The 18,140-nt window shown below is 41.9% G+C and overlaps 1 protein-coding gene across 1 annotated transcript in view; it reads right to left on the reverse strand.

The window, feature by feature from the left end:
- Positions 1 to 18,140, reverse strand: part of LOC146789239 (serum paraoxonase/arylesterase 2-like) — a 375,480-nt gene that overhangs the window by 170,278 nt on the left and 187,062 nt on the right. The window contains exons 4-5 of the mRNA XM_085630859.1: positions 8,927 to 9,095; positions 4,416 to 4,542 (exon numbers count right to left, since the gene is read on the reverse strand). Of these exons, the coding sequence (XP_085486985.1) occupies positions 4,416 to 4,542; positions 8,927 to 9,095 (296 nt within the window). The remainder of the gene's footprint in view (positions 1 to 4,415; positions 4,543 to 8,926; positions 9,096 to 18,140) is intronic.

The raw sequence follows: 18,140 nt of genomic DNA on the forward strand, positions 1-18,140 counted from the left end.
TGTAATCCATGTCCGCACAGAGAGACGAATTAACATAAAGAAGAACTTTAGTACACACAAGTCTTATCTTGAATCTTACTTTCTGCTCTCCCACTGTGCCAGAAACCTCATTTGATATGTATTTTGCATATGAAGGATTTCACCCCAGGCCTCCTTTATTCTGACATCCTTCACTGCTTAGTGACTCCTAACCGATGCCATTTTGACAGCAGCTGTATGCATATGCCATGCAGCACCACCCAGCCCCATCAACATCATCACCACCATTACCATCACTATCAACACATCTGCCGTTAGGATGACTATTACAACAAGAACCACCATTACCAACAACACAACCTTTGGGCCTGATTTAGAGCTCAGCGGACAGGTTACTCTGTCACAACGGTGATGTATTTCCCATCCACCAAGATCTAAATCAGGCCCTTTATCACCAAAATTACTGCTCCTAACACATAATTTCTATTACCGCCACGTTCACAACTACCATTACCTACGAGCTTCACCACTGTCATCACTACCTCCAGCTCCGCCACTACTAACACCATCACCATGGTCACACAATCATCACCACTGTCACCACCATTGCCTCCATCACCACTAAAACCACCATCTACACCTCTACTACCATCATTGTTACCTTCATCACCACTACTATCAATGCTACTGGTGCAACCATCATCACCACAACTATCCCCATATTTCTAATACTACCTGCACTATTCCCACTTTCACTATAACTACCACCGTAACCATCACTACCAGTATCACCATTACCACTACCACTACCACCACCATAACCACTTCTACTACCAACATGACATTAATGTCTGTAAAGGCATGCTGTGATTAACAATGTTGGGTGTGTATGGGAAAGGTGATGTGGGAATGTGTGTGAGAGGCGTCAACACCTATTGGCTTTGCCATTGCTTGTTATCATTGAAATTCCTCAACCCATGCTTTCCACAGCTGTGCTTTCACATCTTTGATCCTGCATAAACAGTCAGGCTTAACTATTAAGTCCATACAATATAAATATTCAGCAAACCATTAAAATGTCCATCCATCTTTGCCATCATTTACCTCCACATGCGATAAAACACCCTCCAAATCACTGTTTAGCATTTCATGGTGTGAGGTCAGCAATTTAGCATGAAAGTCAGTCTGAGACAAGGTGAATTGTGGTCTGGCAATCCAGCAACAAATTTTATATGCATGTGTGCATAAGTATATTAAAAGCTCCTTTGCATCCTAATTTCTCATACACATGAAAACATAATGATAAGGAAGGCTCCTTTGCCTTCATTACAGTCCTGGTTTAGCACAATCAATCCAGGCCTCTTGGCTTTGTCAATGCTTTTTATCATTTAGTACTCAATGGGAGTGCATATGTTTTCTTGCTCTCTCCCATGCTTGCTCATCTGTCTACCCCCATGCTCTATTTTTGCTCCTGTTCCTCTGCTTACAAATTCTCCACATCCCACTCTCCTTTATATATATATTTTTGTTTTTTTCAAGGACGCTGCAGAGAGCTACCGGGCTTCTATCTTCTATTTTTTGCACTGATACTCAATTTGTTTTTCACACTGAAGGCCTAAATAAGTGGCTTGTTAAATTCCATCCTGTCCATAAACCCATGTTTACACGGGGGCAAAATTATGAGTTTTGTTTTATTTAACACATACAATAATTCACAAATGCATTAAATAACCCAATATTAGACTTGCCAGCCTTAGGGTGGTCTTCCCCCCAACCTTTTGCCTACCTCCTCCACTTTTTCTGACCCGTTTTCACTGGCCTTAGCACTCTGAGCACTTTACCACTGCTATCCAGTGCTAACGTACATGTACTCTCTCCCTAAAACATGGTAATATTGGTTCATCCCCAAATGGAATATTTAATTTACTTATAAGTCCCTAGCAAAGTGGATTACATATGCCCAGGCCCTGTAAATTAAATGCTACTAGTGGGCCTGCAGCACTGGTTGTGCCACCCCTTAAGTAGCCTTTTACACATGTCTCAGGCCTGTCATTGCAGAGCTTATGTGCGCAGTTTTAAACTCCTATGTCAACCTGGCAAGTTAACTGTCTTGCCATGCCCAAACCTTCATTTTTAATACATATAAGTCATCTCTAAGGTAAGCCCTGGACAGCCCAAGGGTAGGGTGCAGTGTATTTTAAAAGTAGGACATGTACTTTTAAGTTTTACATGCCCCGGTAGCGAGAAACTCTTACACTTGTTTTTCACTACTGCAAGGCCTTTCTCTCCCATAGTACAATATTGCGATTAGCTTCTTACATTTTATAAGTGCAATTTCCAATTGGAAAGAGATTGGACCCCTAGGCTTGGTGTCTCTGGAATCACAATTTAAAATCACAACTAATGGTGAAGTCGGATTTTAAATTGCAATTCTGAAGATGTCACTTTTAGAAAGTTACTTTTTTCTTACTTTAGCCATTTGGTGCCTGCTGCCTGGTTCCAGTACATATCTGGGGTGGGTGCCAGCTGGGCTTTGTGCATTCCCTCTAGACATCCACACACAAAAGGAGCTTAGGTGTGACTTGATGGGCCATTCACATCCTGATGAGCCATCCTGGGCAAGATGTGAGGGGGTAGCTGGACACATCCTCACATCTGAATAGGCTGTGCCCTGTCCCCACACAAAAGACTTCTTAACCTCCTGAAGTGAGTCTGGTGCTGGGGCAGGAATGGAGGACCTCTGTGCACTTCAAAGACCCTTCTTTGGAGTCACCCCGACTTCAAAGGCACAACTGGGTATAAGTACTGGACCACTGGTACTACCACTTCTGGACTTGTGAAGACTCAGCCAGGAAGAAGGACTGCTGTGCTGCTGAAGGACTGTCACTCTGCTGGACTGCTGCTTTGCAGTACTCCTGCCTTGCTGTGCTGCCCTGCTGACTGCAGTACCCCATCCTGAATGAGGACTAAACCTGCATCACTTGAAACCAGAGTGACTCCAAGGGCTTGCTGGTCTCAGGGACATAAAAGACTTCCAACAACCCTGCTTCTACACCTGGACTCTGCAATCTGTGTGTCTGCCCTGTCAAGTGATGGCACCTCAGTCCTGGACCCTTGGAAGTAGGCCTAAGATGTTGCTCAAGTGGAACCGATGCATTCTCTGCTGCAAGAGCCGATTCGCCTCATTGCCTCTGTTACGGGAACAGGACCGGCGCATTCGCCAGGGAGCCACCACTTTGGAACCAACGCATCACCACCACTGCATTGAGAAGATTTACGCATCACCTCTGCTGCATCTTGGAACTAGCGCATAGCCTTCAGAACCGACAAATCATCGCTGTTGCATGGGGAACACCAACGCATCACTCGGCTGCACTGCGCATCTTTATTGACGCAACCAGGATTAAGGTACTTTTGTTCAGTGGGTCTAACTCGGTCCCTGTACCTGGCCTGCGCTCCATCGCGGTCAGCCTGAACATTTGCCTTTGTCTGAGTCCGGCATGACCAGATATCCCATGTAAGAGCTTATTGCTTCTAGGCGTTATTTTACAGTTTATTCTTTACAAATGCATATCTCAACTTCTACTTATTGGATTTTTGTTGTTTTGATCTTGTATTTATTAAATTAAGTTCTATTTTTCTAACCTAGTGTGGAATCCTTTTATGTGGTTCATTTCACTTTTTTACTGTTTGATGTGCTGCACAAATACTTTACACACTGCCTCTAAGTTAAGCCTGACTGCTCTGTGCCAAGTTACCAGAGGGTGACCATGGGTTAATTTAGTGTTTGCCTGCTTCTCGTCCTGACTAGGATTATGGTTGCTGCCTAACATGGGCTCATACCCTAGTCAACCAACACCCAACATTTGTTACATTTTGCCAGGGCAAACTTGCTGAAATGTAACAGGGCAAATCATACGGTAATTACTGTATCATGTGGAAATTGGAGTGTAAAACAGCATAATCTGCATGTTTTTCCCCATAAATTCATAATAGGTGTTATTTATCACACCCGATAAATAAAGTACCCCGTGGTATATTATTTATCAGGGCAGATTATCAGCGCCTCAACTCATAATGGGGCCTATAGCCTTTGTTTACCGTTCTAACATGGCATACCAAACAGGGATGGTATAATTTTCAGACACTTCTGCTCTGTTACAGCTATTTCACAGCATTGAAGGTTTCTAAGCAATTTAATTCTGGTTTTTTACACCAGAGTCTCACCATGGATAATGAAATAATTTATCTCAGGTGTGAGGAGTGCAGTATCATCCTTTTGCTCCCCTTGCATGAATCCAGTTGCTCAACACGATTGGAACAAGAAAGTAAGTACATAGCGACGTGTTTCGAATTACAAGCAACTGACTTTATATTAGAAGAAAATATTCAGTCGTAAACTGCTGAACTTTGCTTTCAGCGCACCTTTTGCATACCTATGTAGCAGCTCGTGTTCTATAGTTTTGAGGTGTTGAAGCGACTTTTCCTCTTCTTGAAATTTAAATACTTCCACTGTAGTACTCATTTTTGGGTGATTAACCACAAAAATATAGACGGAATCATCTAGAAGTGAATAAAATAATATCTATAGATTAGTTACAAAATGTGCTTAATCTCTTACAATCATAAGATCTTTCATATTTTGCATTTAAAGACACCGATTTTTGATTTGTTGAAGTAAAAAATTAACTACACTGAGTCTTCCCTTGTAGACCTTTAATTGACATACTTGCAAAAAAACACTTCTCTTCCAATCAATAGAGGTGAAATAAATCTCTTCTTCATCACAAATACACTTACAATTTGGGAGCAAATCAACTATATCTATAGATGAACACAGTGTCCTTTCAATACATTCTTAATTCACTTACTGAAAAGAGATATTGTTTTTGATGTTTTATTGAGAATATTTTACCATAAGCTAATGTGAATTATGGCACTGACATCATTTAATCGAAATCATAGTATAGAAGAACCACCCCCATTGCTACGGAGATTGCTAAGACTTTAGAACTATTTCAATGCGAATTCTGGGAGGACAATTGCACTTGAATGTTGCACCCACCATGAACACTAAAGCGAAATACACCTAAACACTTTAAAGCACGTTATCACATTTATTGGAGGGAGCCATAGCCCACAGGTATTAATCTATCTCAACAGCAACCTGGAAAATTCAGTAGGGCTGACTTTTGATTAGAAAATGTGCTTGTTCATTGATAGGGAAATTTGTTGAGAGGGGGGTTGTGGATGGAAGAGTCAGTGAATGTTGAAGTTGAGAGACTTGGTGAGTAAATGTGAGAGATGGGTGGATGGAGGCAAAAGCAGGTGATGTTTGAAGGTTTGTGGGTGAAAGTGAGTGAGTCAGTGAGAAATATCTCTAGCTAGACCTAAACAAAAATGAGAGATTGAAACTCTACATTTTTAGGTACTAGGGGTCTGAAAGCAGTACCCTTTTTAAATAAACATGTTTATTTAGGTTTCAAAAAATGTACACAGCAAGTTAAATAATTAGCATATTCATGCATGTATAAGTAAAAGTGAGATCAGTTAAATCTTTCTGAACCAGCGAAAACATTTAGATCACGCTACAGTTAACAAAGTCTGTAGGTCAAAATAATGCCACCGTGTGCCTCAAATCTGTGTTTTGTTGAGCACCCCCATGCCCAATATTGCATCTTTTCCTTGATCGCGCAGTGATCCATCCCACTCATCCAATCAACACATGCCAGAGCCCCTTTGAAATTCCAGTTCTGATCAATGGCCATCATCTCCTGGAGATACCCTTTCCCAACAGAATACAGGAGTATCTAGATCCCTCCTTGTCCACCGTAACATCCTGGAGGCCTAGATTTTGTGTATGTTCTACAGGTTGTCCCAATACCCCAACCAGCACTGAGCCAATTTCTTACCAAGTAATGATTGACTATCGTGCAACTCTAGACTACATGAAATCTGTCTCGTGAGCATTCTGGAGAATGTGACATGCACATTTTCCACAGTCTGCTAGGGGGATACACATACCTATGTACAGATTTGATTTAGTTGAGATGCAAATGTTTTTGGATGGCGAGTATGTGGTGCAGTTGCTGCCTCAGTCCATTCATAATCTTTCAATAGACCGATCTACTGTTTCCATAAAGTGTAAAGTACACAGGGCAACAAAACAGTCCGGAGTGTTTATTCTCAAGAGTTGATAGATGTTTGAGGTCCCATTTCGACCCAAGGGCTCCAGTGTTATTTTTGCTTCAATGGGATTGAAAAGTGGAAGATTTGCCAGTGGGCTGATGCATTGCTGACCCAGTGAGTGATGCAGTTGTAAGTATCTCAAGAATTGTGAAGGGTGTAAAAGGTATTCTTCCGAGAGTGTCTCAAATGATTTGAGGTAAACAGAACCCCATACATCTGCCAATATGGAGATTTCAATGAGATCCCATTGACAGAAATATGCACGTTTTGTCAACTGTTCTAGTGATGTGCCACACCACGAGTAGTACGACTGTACTACTTCTTAGGTACAACGAAATGCAGTTTGTAAACCAGTCCCTAAAAGTATGAAGTTACTATTTGTAACTTAATAACTTTTAAAGATTATTAAAAAAAAGTAAAATATTTTAATGTAAAATAATAAAGTAAATTAAATTCCAATAATATTAGGCAAGAACTAAAAAAATGTTAAGGCGCAATATCATCATTCACGCTGCCTGAAATTTGCACGATGACCGTTTTGTGATGGGGGTGGAATTCTCTTACTTCGGCGCTACATACCACATAATGCCATGTAAATGTTTATGCACCTCTAGATTCGGTTACATTCTCTATGCCACTTGGGCACTAATTTAGACAAATACTTGTAGGGCATGTAAGCGGCCTGTTACTCGCTGACTTCATTTTAGGAGTTCTTGAAGTGGTGCGTTATATCCCCCTCTGCCGTGACTTAATGCCGCGTCCTTTGGTTTTTCCACGCTGCCTGAGATTTGTTGAAATCCACTCACCCGGGCATTTGCAATCTTTGTTCCGGAGGGATGGGTGTCATGAGCACGTGGTGATAGGTTTCACCAAGACATTCACACATACTTCCCTAAGAGCTGCGCCCCGGCATTGTTATATCGAGGGTTCATATATACAATGCATTAGCACTGTGTTCTTTAATATTGAGACTGGGGCTATATGCACACAGTAATTTGTGTTTGTACCACTGCCTCTACATAATGCTGTGGATCAAACTTCATCTACCAACAGCTATGTACACTGTTAGCTTTTAAGACTTTCTTGACCGAGAACTGGTATTGTCTTCTTTAAGAATTGAGGTGTAGGTGAGTGGGTATTCTTAGGATACACACTTGGTATACTAGTTTATGCCTAACGAAACTGTACTTGGGGCAGGGTCGTTATCATTCCTTCTGCGTGATTTATGTGGTGCCCTTTTTCCCCCCCTTTTCTCTGTAGAGCGGGGCCTCATCTTTACCTGAGGAAGGTTCCAGGGAGGTGAGGTTTGGGCCTTAATCATGCAGGGTAAGCAAAGCATTGCAGTTCTAATGGGCATACCTTTATGTCTATATGTTTCAAGCACAGAGCACGATAATTGATTTATATCTCCATAGGTGATGATTACATCCTGTGATTGAAGGTTTCTCATCAAGCGAGGTTGTATGGTTCTCTTAACTTTTTTTGCTCTTATGCAAGATGAGATTGGCAAACATGCAGTAGCTATTAGAGTATAGGTCCTGAAGAAAGCCTGGATAATTTCCAACTAGGCTGAAACATGTTGACCATGTGTCAGCAGTCACTGTGTTTACTGCTATGATTCAATAGCGGCGACTTAAGTTCACTGCTTTTTTTCGTTTCCTTTTTTACTAGGTGTGAGGAGAGAGATACTGTCTAGATGTTCTAGTCTTTCCACATAATCTTTTTAATGTTTTTTGCACTGCATCACACTAGTTTTTTCATCACTCTAAAAACACTTCTTGGCATCTATTCTTTGCCTCGGATTGGAGTGGCATTCTTTGAGAGCGTATGAGCTTGCCACAGAGGTAATCCTTATGATCAAAGGGTTGTCCTTTTGGAGGTGGCAGATATCCACGTGATAACATTGATCATCAGAGCTTGACACTTTAGCTCTACTTCAAGAAGTAATTTGATGGGAATCCTGCTCGGCTCTGATTGCCAGGGGTGATAGAATAGCTATCCTTCAATTAGTACATACATCACCTATTGTGCTTTTTTCCTAGACCCCCAGTCTATTGTTTCGTAGGTTTTATAAGTTTGGAGTAGGAGATTAGGACTTGGGCAGGTCATTAAATATAGTTTCCCTTAGACCCTGTTCTTCACCGGTTTGTTGATCCCCTTGTATTATCACAGTTTGCATAAATTGTAGAGTATATTGGGAAAAGCAGTAGTATTTGAAAGTAGATTTGTTTGCTGCCATTTAGGCGCCCATGCTTTAAACCTGCAGCTTAGGATATGTGGTGATTTAAAATAATGTAAACCCACACTCACACTTATCTTTATTAATATAGATTTGAACTTTTGCCATATTTCAAAGACTCCAAGATGAGTACCTGACTGTTAAAACTGCACTTTAGTTCCAATCATCGATGTAGAATGTCCTTTTGTTTACATTGTTTCCATGGCAGTGTCATTAGTGCTATCTTTTACAGGCGAACAATGTTGCTTCAGCGAGGGTTGCAAAATATGCATTATTTAGACACATTTTCCGAACAGAACGTAAACAGGTTCATCTTTTTAATAATTTCTACTTATTGGTTTATATGTTTAAATTTTTAGTTACTGCTTGGTGAGCTTCAATTTGTATTTTTTTAATTATTAGTTAATTTATTCAGTCTAATAACAGTTGTATTTAACATTTGATATCACTACATGAAATACAAACATTCAATATAAACAATGGTTTGATTTCATGTCGTGAATTCTTCGCTGATCATACCTTCGTCATCTACGTACACACTGATCCCATGAGGGTTGAAAGAGTCGATATCAAATCCACTGCTGGTTTTAAGTACCACCGGCTTTGGCTCGTCTTCATTCAGATCTAGAAGCAGCATGTTGCCGTGTTCATCTGGTGCAAAGCTTGCTACTCCTGGATATTTCAAACCCTTAAAGTGAAGAAAAATTACTTTACAAGTGAAACAAAATCAGTAAAGATTTCAGATAACATCTGATTTTGAAACAGACTGTATTTACTTAACTCTTTAAAGACCCAACTTTTCCTGTAATGATATGTAATGAAATAAATGGCCATGGTAAGTTTCTCTGTGTGGGGAGTCTCTGGTATTTTGTGCAGCAGTGCAGCAGAGCAGATAAAGAAACAAACATTTCAAAAGTCTGCACCGATTATTTTGAAAAAACATTAAAAACAAATTGCAAATAAAGAACGCAGCCTTTGGAGGTATGCTAATCATGATCTCGTTTGGATGCAAATTGCATTCATATAATACAAAAAAATGTACCGGAAACAGCAACGAAAAGAGCTTTTCGGGGGTTATACGTGGCTTGACCATTTCACTTGCAGCTGGGTGGAAGGGGAAAGAAAAATACAGCACTAAAACGGTGTTTTGATATGTGGCAAACCAAAGGTAACAGAGCACTAGAGAGACCCCTTGCTGAGAGTGCTCAAAGAGCCAGAGGTAGTTGGGTTAAGTCAGTTATCTTGATGATTGCTCACAGTTTCTCAGTGGCAATGCTGCAGGCAGGGTTTGATTTGTAAAGAGTAGGCTGGTGCTCCAAGCTCTGCTGAGAAGCATGCGGCTGGTGCTATTAAATGTCAGCGCGTCAATTCCAAGGCCGTGTTTTGAATCAATCCCAGGCCTCTTCAATCCACTGCCTGGTACTCCTTGCCCCTTTACCTCACTTTTGGGAGTTCTGCTTTTTTTCGCTTTGTATTGTTTTTTCCATCTTTCTCTTCGTCTGTCTTAACATTGTGCAAATAGTCTAAACCACAGCAATTGATCTAGCACTCTGACCCATCGTTTTTACTCACTTTGCCACTCTAGACAAAGAGGTTTTATGCAATCAAAACTAACTCAATTCCTCAATGGAAAAGTCCATCTCAAACTGCCATGTGAAAGCGCTTGCAGTTGGAACACAAGCCAACTCAGACGACTTCTGGACTTAGTGGGCCTTGTTAGTGAGGTATCGGTTGGATGCTGATGCACAGCGAGGAAAGGAACCCATGCCTGGGCATACCATTGGACACGTAGTGCGCTACATCAGAACCACAAAAGGTAATGGGAGGAATAATTGAAAATAGTCTAAATCACTGGCAATTGCTCGAGCTTTCTGACCCATCATTTTCCACCTACTGTGTCCTATAGACAGAGTCGCCTCCCCTCTAATCCCCCTCACATCTTTATGAGAATCAGTACTAACTACTCCTCAGGGGAACAATCCATCACAAACTTCCAGGTGAGGCCCTTTCAAACTGCTTTCTTTTACAAGGCACATTTTTAGGCAGACTCTACTTTCATCTATTTAGCAAGCATTTAATTTGTTTTAATTCTCTGGTATGGCAAGAGTTCTTACACAAGGAAACTGTTAGATCTGACAGCCTTAAGGTGGTTGTCCCCCCAACTTTTTCCCTTTACCTTTTTCTGACCTCGTTTTGCTAGCCTTAGGACTTGGAGCACTTTAATCACTGCTACCCAGTGCTACAGTGCATGTATTAAATGAAGCACTAATGCTACCAGTGGGTCTGCAGCATTAATTGTGCCACCCACTTAAGTAGCCCTGTAACCATGTCTCAGGCCTGCCATTGCAGAGGCTGTGTGGGAGGTTTGGAACTACCATGTCGACCTGGCAAGTTAAACATCTTGCGACTTACTCTGGGGAGCATCACACTAATGGGGAGGTCTGATTGTGTTGATGTTGGGGGGATAAATGACACCTGCTGTGTCAATTGCAGAGGCCGGGTTGTGGTAGGCCACAAGGGAGGGGGGGAGTGATAATCTTTGCACATTTACTGAGGATTGGCTGCTGTCATTGGAGAACCTACTGGCAAAACTAGTAATATTTGCAAACAGAGTTGTTTCTTAGACGTGCACATGGAGGTGACAATATTATCATGGATTATTAAGGGCATCCAGAACATAGCATCAGAGGATGTAGGGACATATTATCAAGACAGGCGATAAAATTATTGCCGCTTTAGTTGCAGAAAACAGCCGCTAAAATGGCGATAATGGGCTTAATAATATGCTCTATGGAATTCCAATTGAAGCTCAGGTTAGATGTCCTTCACATCTAACATGGGCTTCAATTGGAATTCCATAGAGCATATTATCAAGCCCATTATCGCCGTTTTAGCGGCAGTTTTCTGCCGCTAAAGCAGTGATAATTTTATCGTCTGTCTTGATAATATGCCCCCTAGTCTTATGTCCGTAGGCAGTGAGTCAAAATAATCATGCTACAGGAAACACAAGCTTTAGAAAATACGGTGCAAATGGAGAGGTAGATTGTGGTATGCAATCGTTACCTCTTAGCCTAGAGAAGTGCTGTTGTGGGTGCATAATAGTGTCCCGCTGCATATAGACATAAAATTGAAGGTTGGAGGATGGTCGCTATGTGGGAGTGGTAGGAAAGGTTTGAGGTACCCCTACAGTACTCCTCAAACCTTGTGCACCCTATATAGATATACCTGATTTTTTCGGGGGCTAACACTCACGTTTTCACCCTATGTACATTGCAACATCATCTGGATGGTGGACTGTAATTGTGTGCTAGACAGGGAATGAGATCACTCCAAACTTGTGGCACAACTGCAGGGCAGGGTCTCTAAAGTGCAGCTGGAGAGTATGGATACTCTGAATTTAATAGAACTGTGGCAGTCGGTGAATGGCCAGACCAGGGACTACTCCTTTTATTCGCCTCCGCATGACACATTCTCTAGGACAGCAGATTACTTGTTGGTGCACCTGGGGCAGGCTGCAGACTTTGGGGTGGTGCGATATCTCAATCGCATGCTATTGGATCATGCATCCTTGGTGGCTATGATGAGAGGTCATGCGTATGTGGTCTCAATACCACAGTGGTGATTCCAGGTGCGTGCATTGCAGGACCAGGCTTACAGGGAGGAAATCCAAGAAGTGGTGAGAGAGTTTTTCACTACTAATACAAGCTTGGTGCTTGTCCCCTACCTATTGGGTGTGTCAATCTTTAACACACACTGTCACAACTTTGGAACAGTGAATAGGAGCTATAGATCGACAGACATCACATACACACACGTAGTCTGGGAGAACCAACACAGAGAACAGGGAGAGCTAGATGAGGCATGTGAAACCCTGGGCGACCATGATTACAAGAGCTACACAGAGATCCAATTTGAACAGGGAGACACACCAGGTCGGCTACTGGTGTAATTGGTAATAGAGAGATGGGGGGCTACGTTTGTTACACGCAACACATGAGGAAATCCTACACCATTTTGCAGAGTTTTACTTTAATTTGGAGATGCGACAGGGTGGGCACGATGAGGCGAGTATGACTGCTATACTAGATGAAGCGCAGTTAGTAGTGGCAGATGACACAATGAGGGAGATACTATACACATCGATTGACGAGTCAGATATAAAGTGGGCTATCAAACAAGTTAATATGGGGAAGACACCTGTGAATGATGGCCTGACAGTTGAATTCTATAATGGATTTGTAGACTTACTGTGTGCACCATTAATAGCCATGTATCTGGATGCATTTGAACAGGGGGTGTAATCTGCTACACTAAGGAAGGCGTATATAGTGGTTCTGCCAAGACCGAGAACTGACACATCTGAATGTGAATCATATTGTCCATTAACTAGGATTAATGTGGATGTGAAACATTTTAGAGAAGATTTTGGCTCATCATTTGACTAAGGTGGAGGGGAACTCATACATACAGACCATGTGGGGTTTGTGGGGGGCCACACTACCACCAGAAACATAAGGCAGGCATTCATCATTATAGATCAGATCTTAAAAGGTGAGGGGCCGTGTGGGCTTGCCAGTTTGAAAGCCCATAATGCATTTGATACTGTAGATTGGATATACAAGAATTGTGCACTGGGACACTATGGCCTGAGTGACACCTATTTAAAATGGGCACAGTTACTCTACATGGGCAGTAAAGCCAGAGTGAAGGTAGGCAATAGGCTATCACACAGCTGGCCAGTGGAGAGAGGGACTAGATATGAATATCCCCTGTCACCGCTGATCTTTGCTCTGGTCATTGAGCCCTTGGCAAGACTAATACAATTTAGACACAAGGCGGAGGGTTTGATGGTTGGGAAAAGGCGAGAGATTATCTCCTTCTATGCCGATGATATTTTGCTGAATAGGTTCGTTGTCTACCTGATACAGGCATCTTGGTTGGGGGAGAGGATCTCTCCCTGGCATAAGACTTCAAACGCCCCTATTAAATACTTAGGGGTGTGTTTTAGTTCTAGCATGGCTGAAACCTATGAATCTAATGTTGGAGCCCTGCTTAATAGTGTGGAATGTAGTATTCACCTGTGGCTGAAATTCCCTTTGTCACTCATGGGGCGGGCTACTATCAGTAAAATTATTGCTTTACCCCGAGTTATATATGTGCTACAGCATATGCCGATGAGGATGCCTGGATGCTTCTTTCAGACGCCTGGATGAGTTACTCCCATTGTTATACTGGGGCACTGGGAGAGTGTATATTAGCTTGAGAGTGCTGCAGTTGCCCTGGGATTGTGGAGGGTTACAGGCCCCGCATTTCTGTAGCTATTATCAAACTTCCCACTTACAGCATGTGGTTGCATGGTTCATGGAACCACATACTGATCTGGTGACTGACATACTAGTGAGTTTGGTTAAGCCATGCAAACTCTTGGCCCTACTGCTGGTCAATAGGAAGAAGAGAGTTACTCTAGTTAAAGGCTCAGACACTACTAGATATATGGGAGAAGGTCTCAAAAGATAAAAATGATGAATACATGTATTTACAACTGATGCCATGGTTAACAAGAATTAGTCCTATCCTACCAATGCTTCTGAGACATGGGGAGAAGGATGTTTCTCCACACACATTGGGGACCTTTATGAGGATAGTCGACTGATGAGTCTTGCGATATTTTGTGACAATTGGGGAATAACAGGGGGTGCTTCCTAGCTTATGCAAGGTTAGATGTGGTCATCTGCAAGTCCTGTGTGCGATTTCCACAGGAAACAGACTCACACATTCGTAATCAAGTAATACCAGATATGGGAGGGGAAGGTCAGCTAAACACTAGACTATATGCACTGCTCCTCCCAAAAGATGCACTACGTATGGATTCATTGAGGCTGCAGTTGGAGACAGCCATTAGAAAAGTGCTACAGGACCAGGACTGGGCCTGCACCCTTGGAAATGGCAGGAGGGTTTCACGCAGAGCAAGACTCAAACTGATACACTATAAATGTATACAGAGAGATTATGTTACACTGAGTTGGCTGCATAAGCTAGACCCCTCTAAACCTGAAAGTTGAGCCAAATGTAAGCAGGCAGTAGGGACATGTATAGTTATGTAGTGGGAATGTCCAGGGAAACATGACTTTTGGGAGGAAGTCCTTAAGGATCAGAGGGATTTGAGTGGCCTGCCCTTGCAGTCCTCCACACAACTATGTCTTTTGGGCTTGGTGCCGCAGGCTAAACACATCAAACATGCGGAAGAAATTACTGATCTAAGGCTACTGGTTGTGGAGAAATGCATTGCCAGATGCTTGATCATACGCAGACTGCCTACTGGTAAGCAGTGGTCGTGGGAATAAGTGTGATGAGTACGTGCTGAATGTGGGTGAGATGCAAACCTATTTGCACTGGGCAAGGTCAGTGGGGAGCATAATAAGGGAGTTAGTGGAGATGCAATTACAACAGGTCCAGTGATGGAACTGGATGAAGAAAAGGTGGAACCTTAAATGTGTACTGCTGTTTGATATTGCTTGTAATGTTACATATGTATATGATGATTTTCAGAACATATCTGTACCGTGTTGCTGCTGGACCTAATTAGACATTTAAAGGGTGACACTGCGGCCCGGCTCCTTCATGTGTAGAGTGTGGGAGGGGGGGATTGTGGGACAGGTGAGATATTAAGTTGTAATTGCTATTTCATACCACAATAAAAATATATTTAAAAAAAGCACATCTTGCCTGGCCTAAACCTTCTTTTTAATACATATATGCCACCTCTAGGATAGGACCTTTACAGCCCCTAGGGTAGGATGCAATGTATTTAAAAAGTTGGACATGTACCTTTAAGTCTTACATATCCTAGTGGTGAAAAAACTCTTAAATTCATTTTTCACTACTGCAAGGCCTATCTGTCCTATAGCATAACATTGGGAATACCTATGTACACTTTATAAGCATCATTTCCAATTGGGAAGAGATTGGACCCCCAAGATCGGTGTCTCTGGATTCACAATTTCAAATACGAACCATAAATTGTGAAGTTGTATAAACTCACACGGTTACACCCTGAATGAATAGGACAAGGTCCTATTATAATCTCACAAAACAACACAAGTGCCAATATTGATATCACTCCACACCTTCACTCAAATCTCTGATCATACAACTCAATTCAAATGATCACCATTTATTTATTAATTTCAAAGACCTTTTTTTTGGTATAACATTCTCATATTTAGAAAAACACAGACGTTTGAATATTTTTTCAATACACAGAGAAACTAATAAAACAATATGTACAAAAGAAACAAATCACAAAATATATATAAAAATGCCATACAAAAAAAGAAAACATATCACCATTAAACACAAATGTTTCTCAATTAATAAATACACGGTGATCATGTGAATTGAGTTTGCATTTTCTTACTTTAGCCAGTTGGTGCCTTCTGCCTGTCTCTGAACACACATCTGGGGTGGGTGATTGCTAGGGCTTTGTGCATTCCCTCTAGACAGCCACACACACAGGGAGCTTAGGTGTGACTGATCGGCCATCTACATCATGATGGGCCATCCTGGGCAGGATGGGATGGAGGGGCTGACACTTACACCTGAATAGGATGTGTCCTGTCCCCACACAAAGAGCTGGATACCCACCTGTAGTGAGTCTGGAGCCAGCGCAGGAAGTGCAAGTACACATCAAAACCCTCTCTTTTGAAGCTTCCCCACTTCAAAGGCACAACTGGGTATAAGTACTGGATCTCTTACACCACCAACTCAGTACACTTCTGGACCTGTGGATAATCTACCAGGAAGTAGGATTGCTGTGGTGCTACAAGAACTGCCCCTCTGCTGGACTGCTACTCTTCTGGGCTCCTGCTCTGCTGACCTGATGCCTGCTGCCTGCTTGCCTAGGAGCGAAAAGGACTGGACCTGTATCTCTCCAATCCAGAACCAGAGTGACTTAAAGGGCTTGTCTGCTTGACTCCTGTTCTGAAGTCTCTGGGACATCAACGACTTCCATCTTCCAACTTAGGGGAGGGGATGTAGCCTTGCAGCTAGAGCTGCTGACCTCGGACCTGGGGAACCAGGATGGAGTCTCGGCATCGACGCTCAACATCCTGTGATTCTGGGAAAATCACTTAATCTCCCGGTGCCTAACAAAAAAAAATGAATGTGTTCATCTGTAACAAAACTGGTGCTCATGTAAAGCCCTCTGATACCCGATGCCTGGATTAAAAACTATTTTATGGCAAGAGCTAAACTTGAAAGAGAAGAAAGGGAACTGAAAACATTTACTGTGAGGGTGTATATTCCTCTGTGATCACAATAGTACTCTAAGGCAGTATTATATTCTACCATTACTCATAGGTAAACGTTTTTTCCAGGTCAAACCTGCTCTGATTTCTTTACAGATGCTGCAGTCTCTGGTAGTTTATTTTAGTGTGGCCTGTTTTTTGTCAGGTGCAGTGTGATTCAAGAAAAAAAAACGCTTGCCCCTTTGAAGGTTGAGATGCCCTGCCTGGTTTTAATCGGTAATTGGTGATAAAGTTAGGGAAAATATTGGTGGATTCACTTTGTGTACCATAGTGATGGGTTTCTTTTAGGGCACTATTAGTTTAGCACAATAAAAGTTACCATAATATTGAATTGGAGGAGTGCCCGGGATATTGGTGTTTGTTCTTTAGAATGTTTTTAAGATTGATATTTATATGGTTTTTAGGATTTTATTGTACAGACTGTGTTTTTGTGGGAAATTGATCAATTCTATTTGTTTTTGTTTATTGTATTTTATGGAAGTAATGTTTGATTGGTTTGCATGCTTTTATGGATTATTGTGTAATCCTAATAAAGTCTATTTAAAGTAAAGGAAAGTAAAGACCTGGTCTAGCACAGCCAGATAGCCTCTGTTGGCGTTATGCTTTTAAGCTCTACACTTCAGTTAAATCTTTAAAAACTCATATCTCAAGTTCTACTTATTGGATTTTTGTTGCTGTGGTCTTGCTTTGTTCATCAAATTAAGCTTTATGTTTCGAGCAAGGTGTGGTATCTTTTTGTGTGGTGTTTCAGCTGTTTTACTGTTTGAAGTGTTGCACAAATACCTTACACACTGCCTCTTAGGTTAAGCCTGACTGCTCTGTGCCAAGCTGCCAGAGGGTGAGCACTGGTTAATTTTGGGCGCGTATCTGACTTATCCTTACTAGGATTGTGGTTCTAGCTAGGACAGCGTGCATACCTCTGCCAATCAGAACCTACATTTCTAACAGTAACCATTGACTTTGTTATATAAACAAGGCTTATCCCAAAAGGAATGTCACAAATCAATAACAAGTTTAGTCCATGAAACCTCCCATGCTGGGAGTTTCTTTGATTGAAGATTAGAGAAACTATGGCCCATCTTTATCAAGGTTTTGCGTCACCTTTGCACCAGGCAAAGAGACTCAAGGGCAATGCAAACCCTAAATGAGATTTACCTAGTCGCACATGGCCACCTTGCGTGACCCTGTATGGCTTGATATATGTAGAGTAACATAAAGTAGTGCAAATTGCTGCCTTGCGTAACTCTGTGGCAGGAAGGCTTGCCACAGGTAAAGCGTGGGTGTTCCCACACATCCACCCATGCATTCAGACACATTCACAGATTTGCCAACACTGGTAGACCTGGGAATGCATCAGACTTGCCTGCCTCCCCACCAGAGGTGCAACAATGAGAAGTATCTTTATTTCTCCTTGTTGGTTCCTCTTT

Source organism: Triturus cristatus, chromosome 10 (assembly GCF_964204655.1).
Source record: "Triturus cristatus chromosome 10, aTriCri1.1, whole genome shotgun sequence".
Lineage (NCBI taxonomy): Eukaryota > Metazoa > Chordata > Amphibia > Caudata > Salamandridae > Triturus > Triturus cristatus.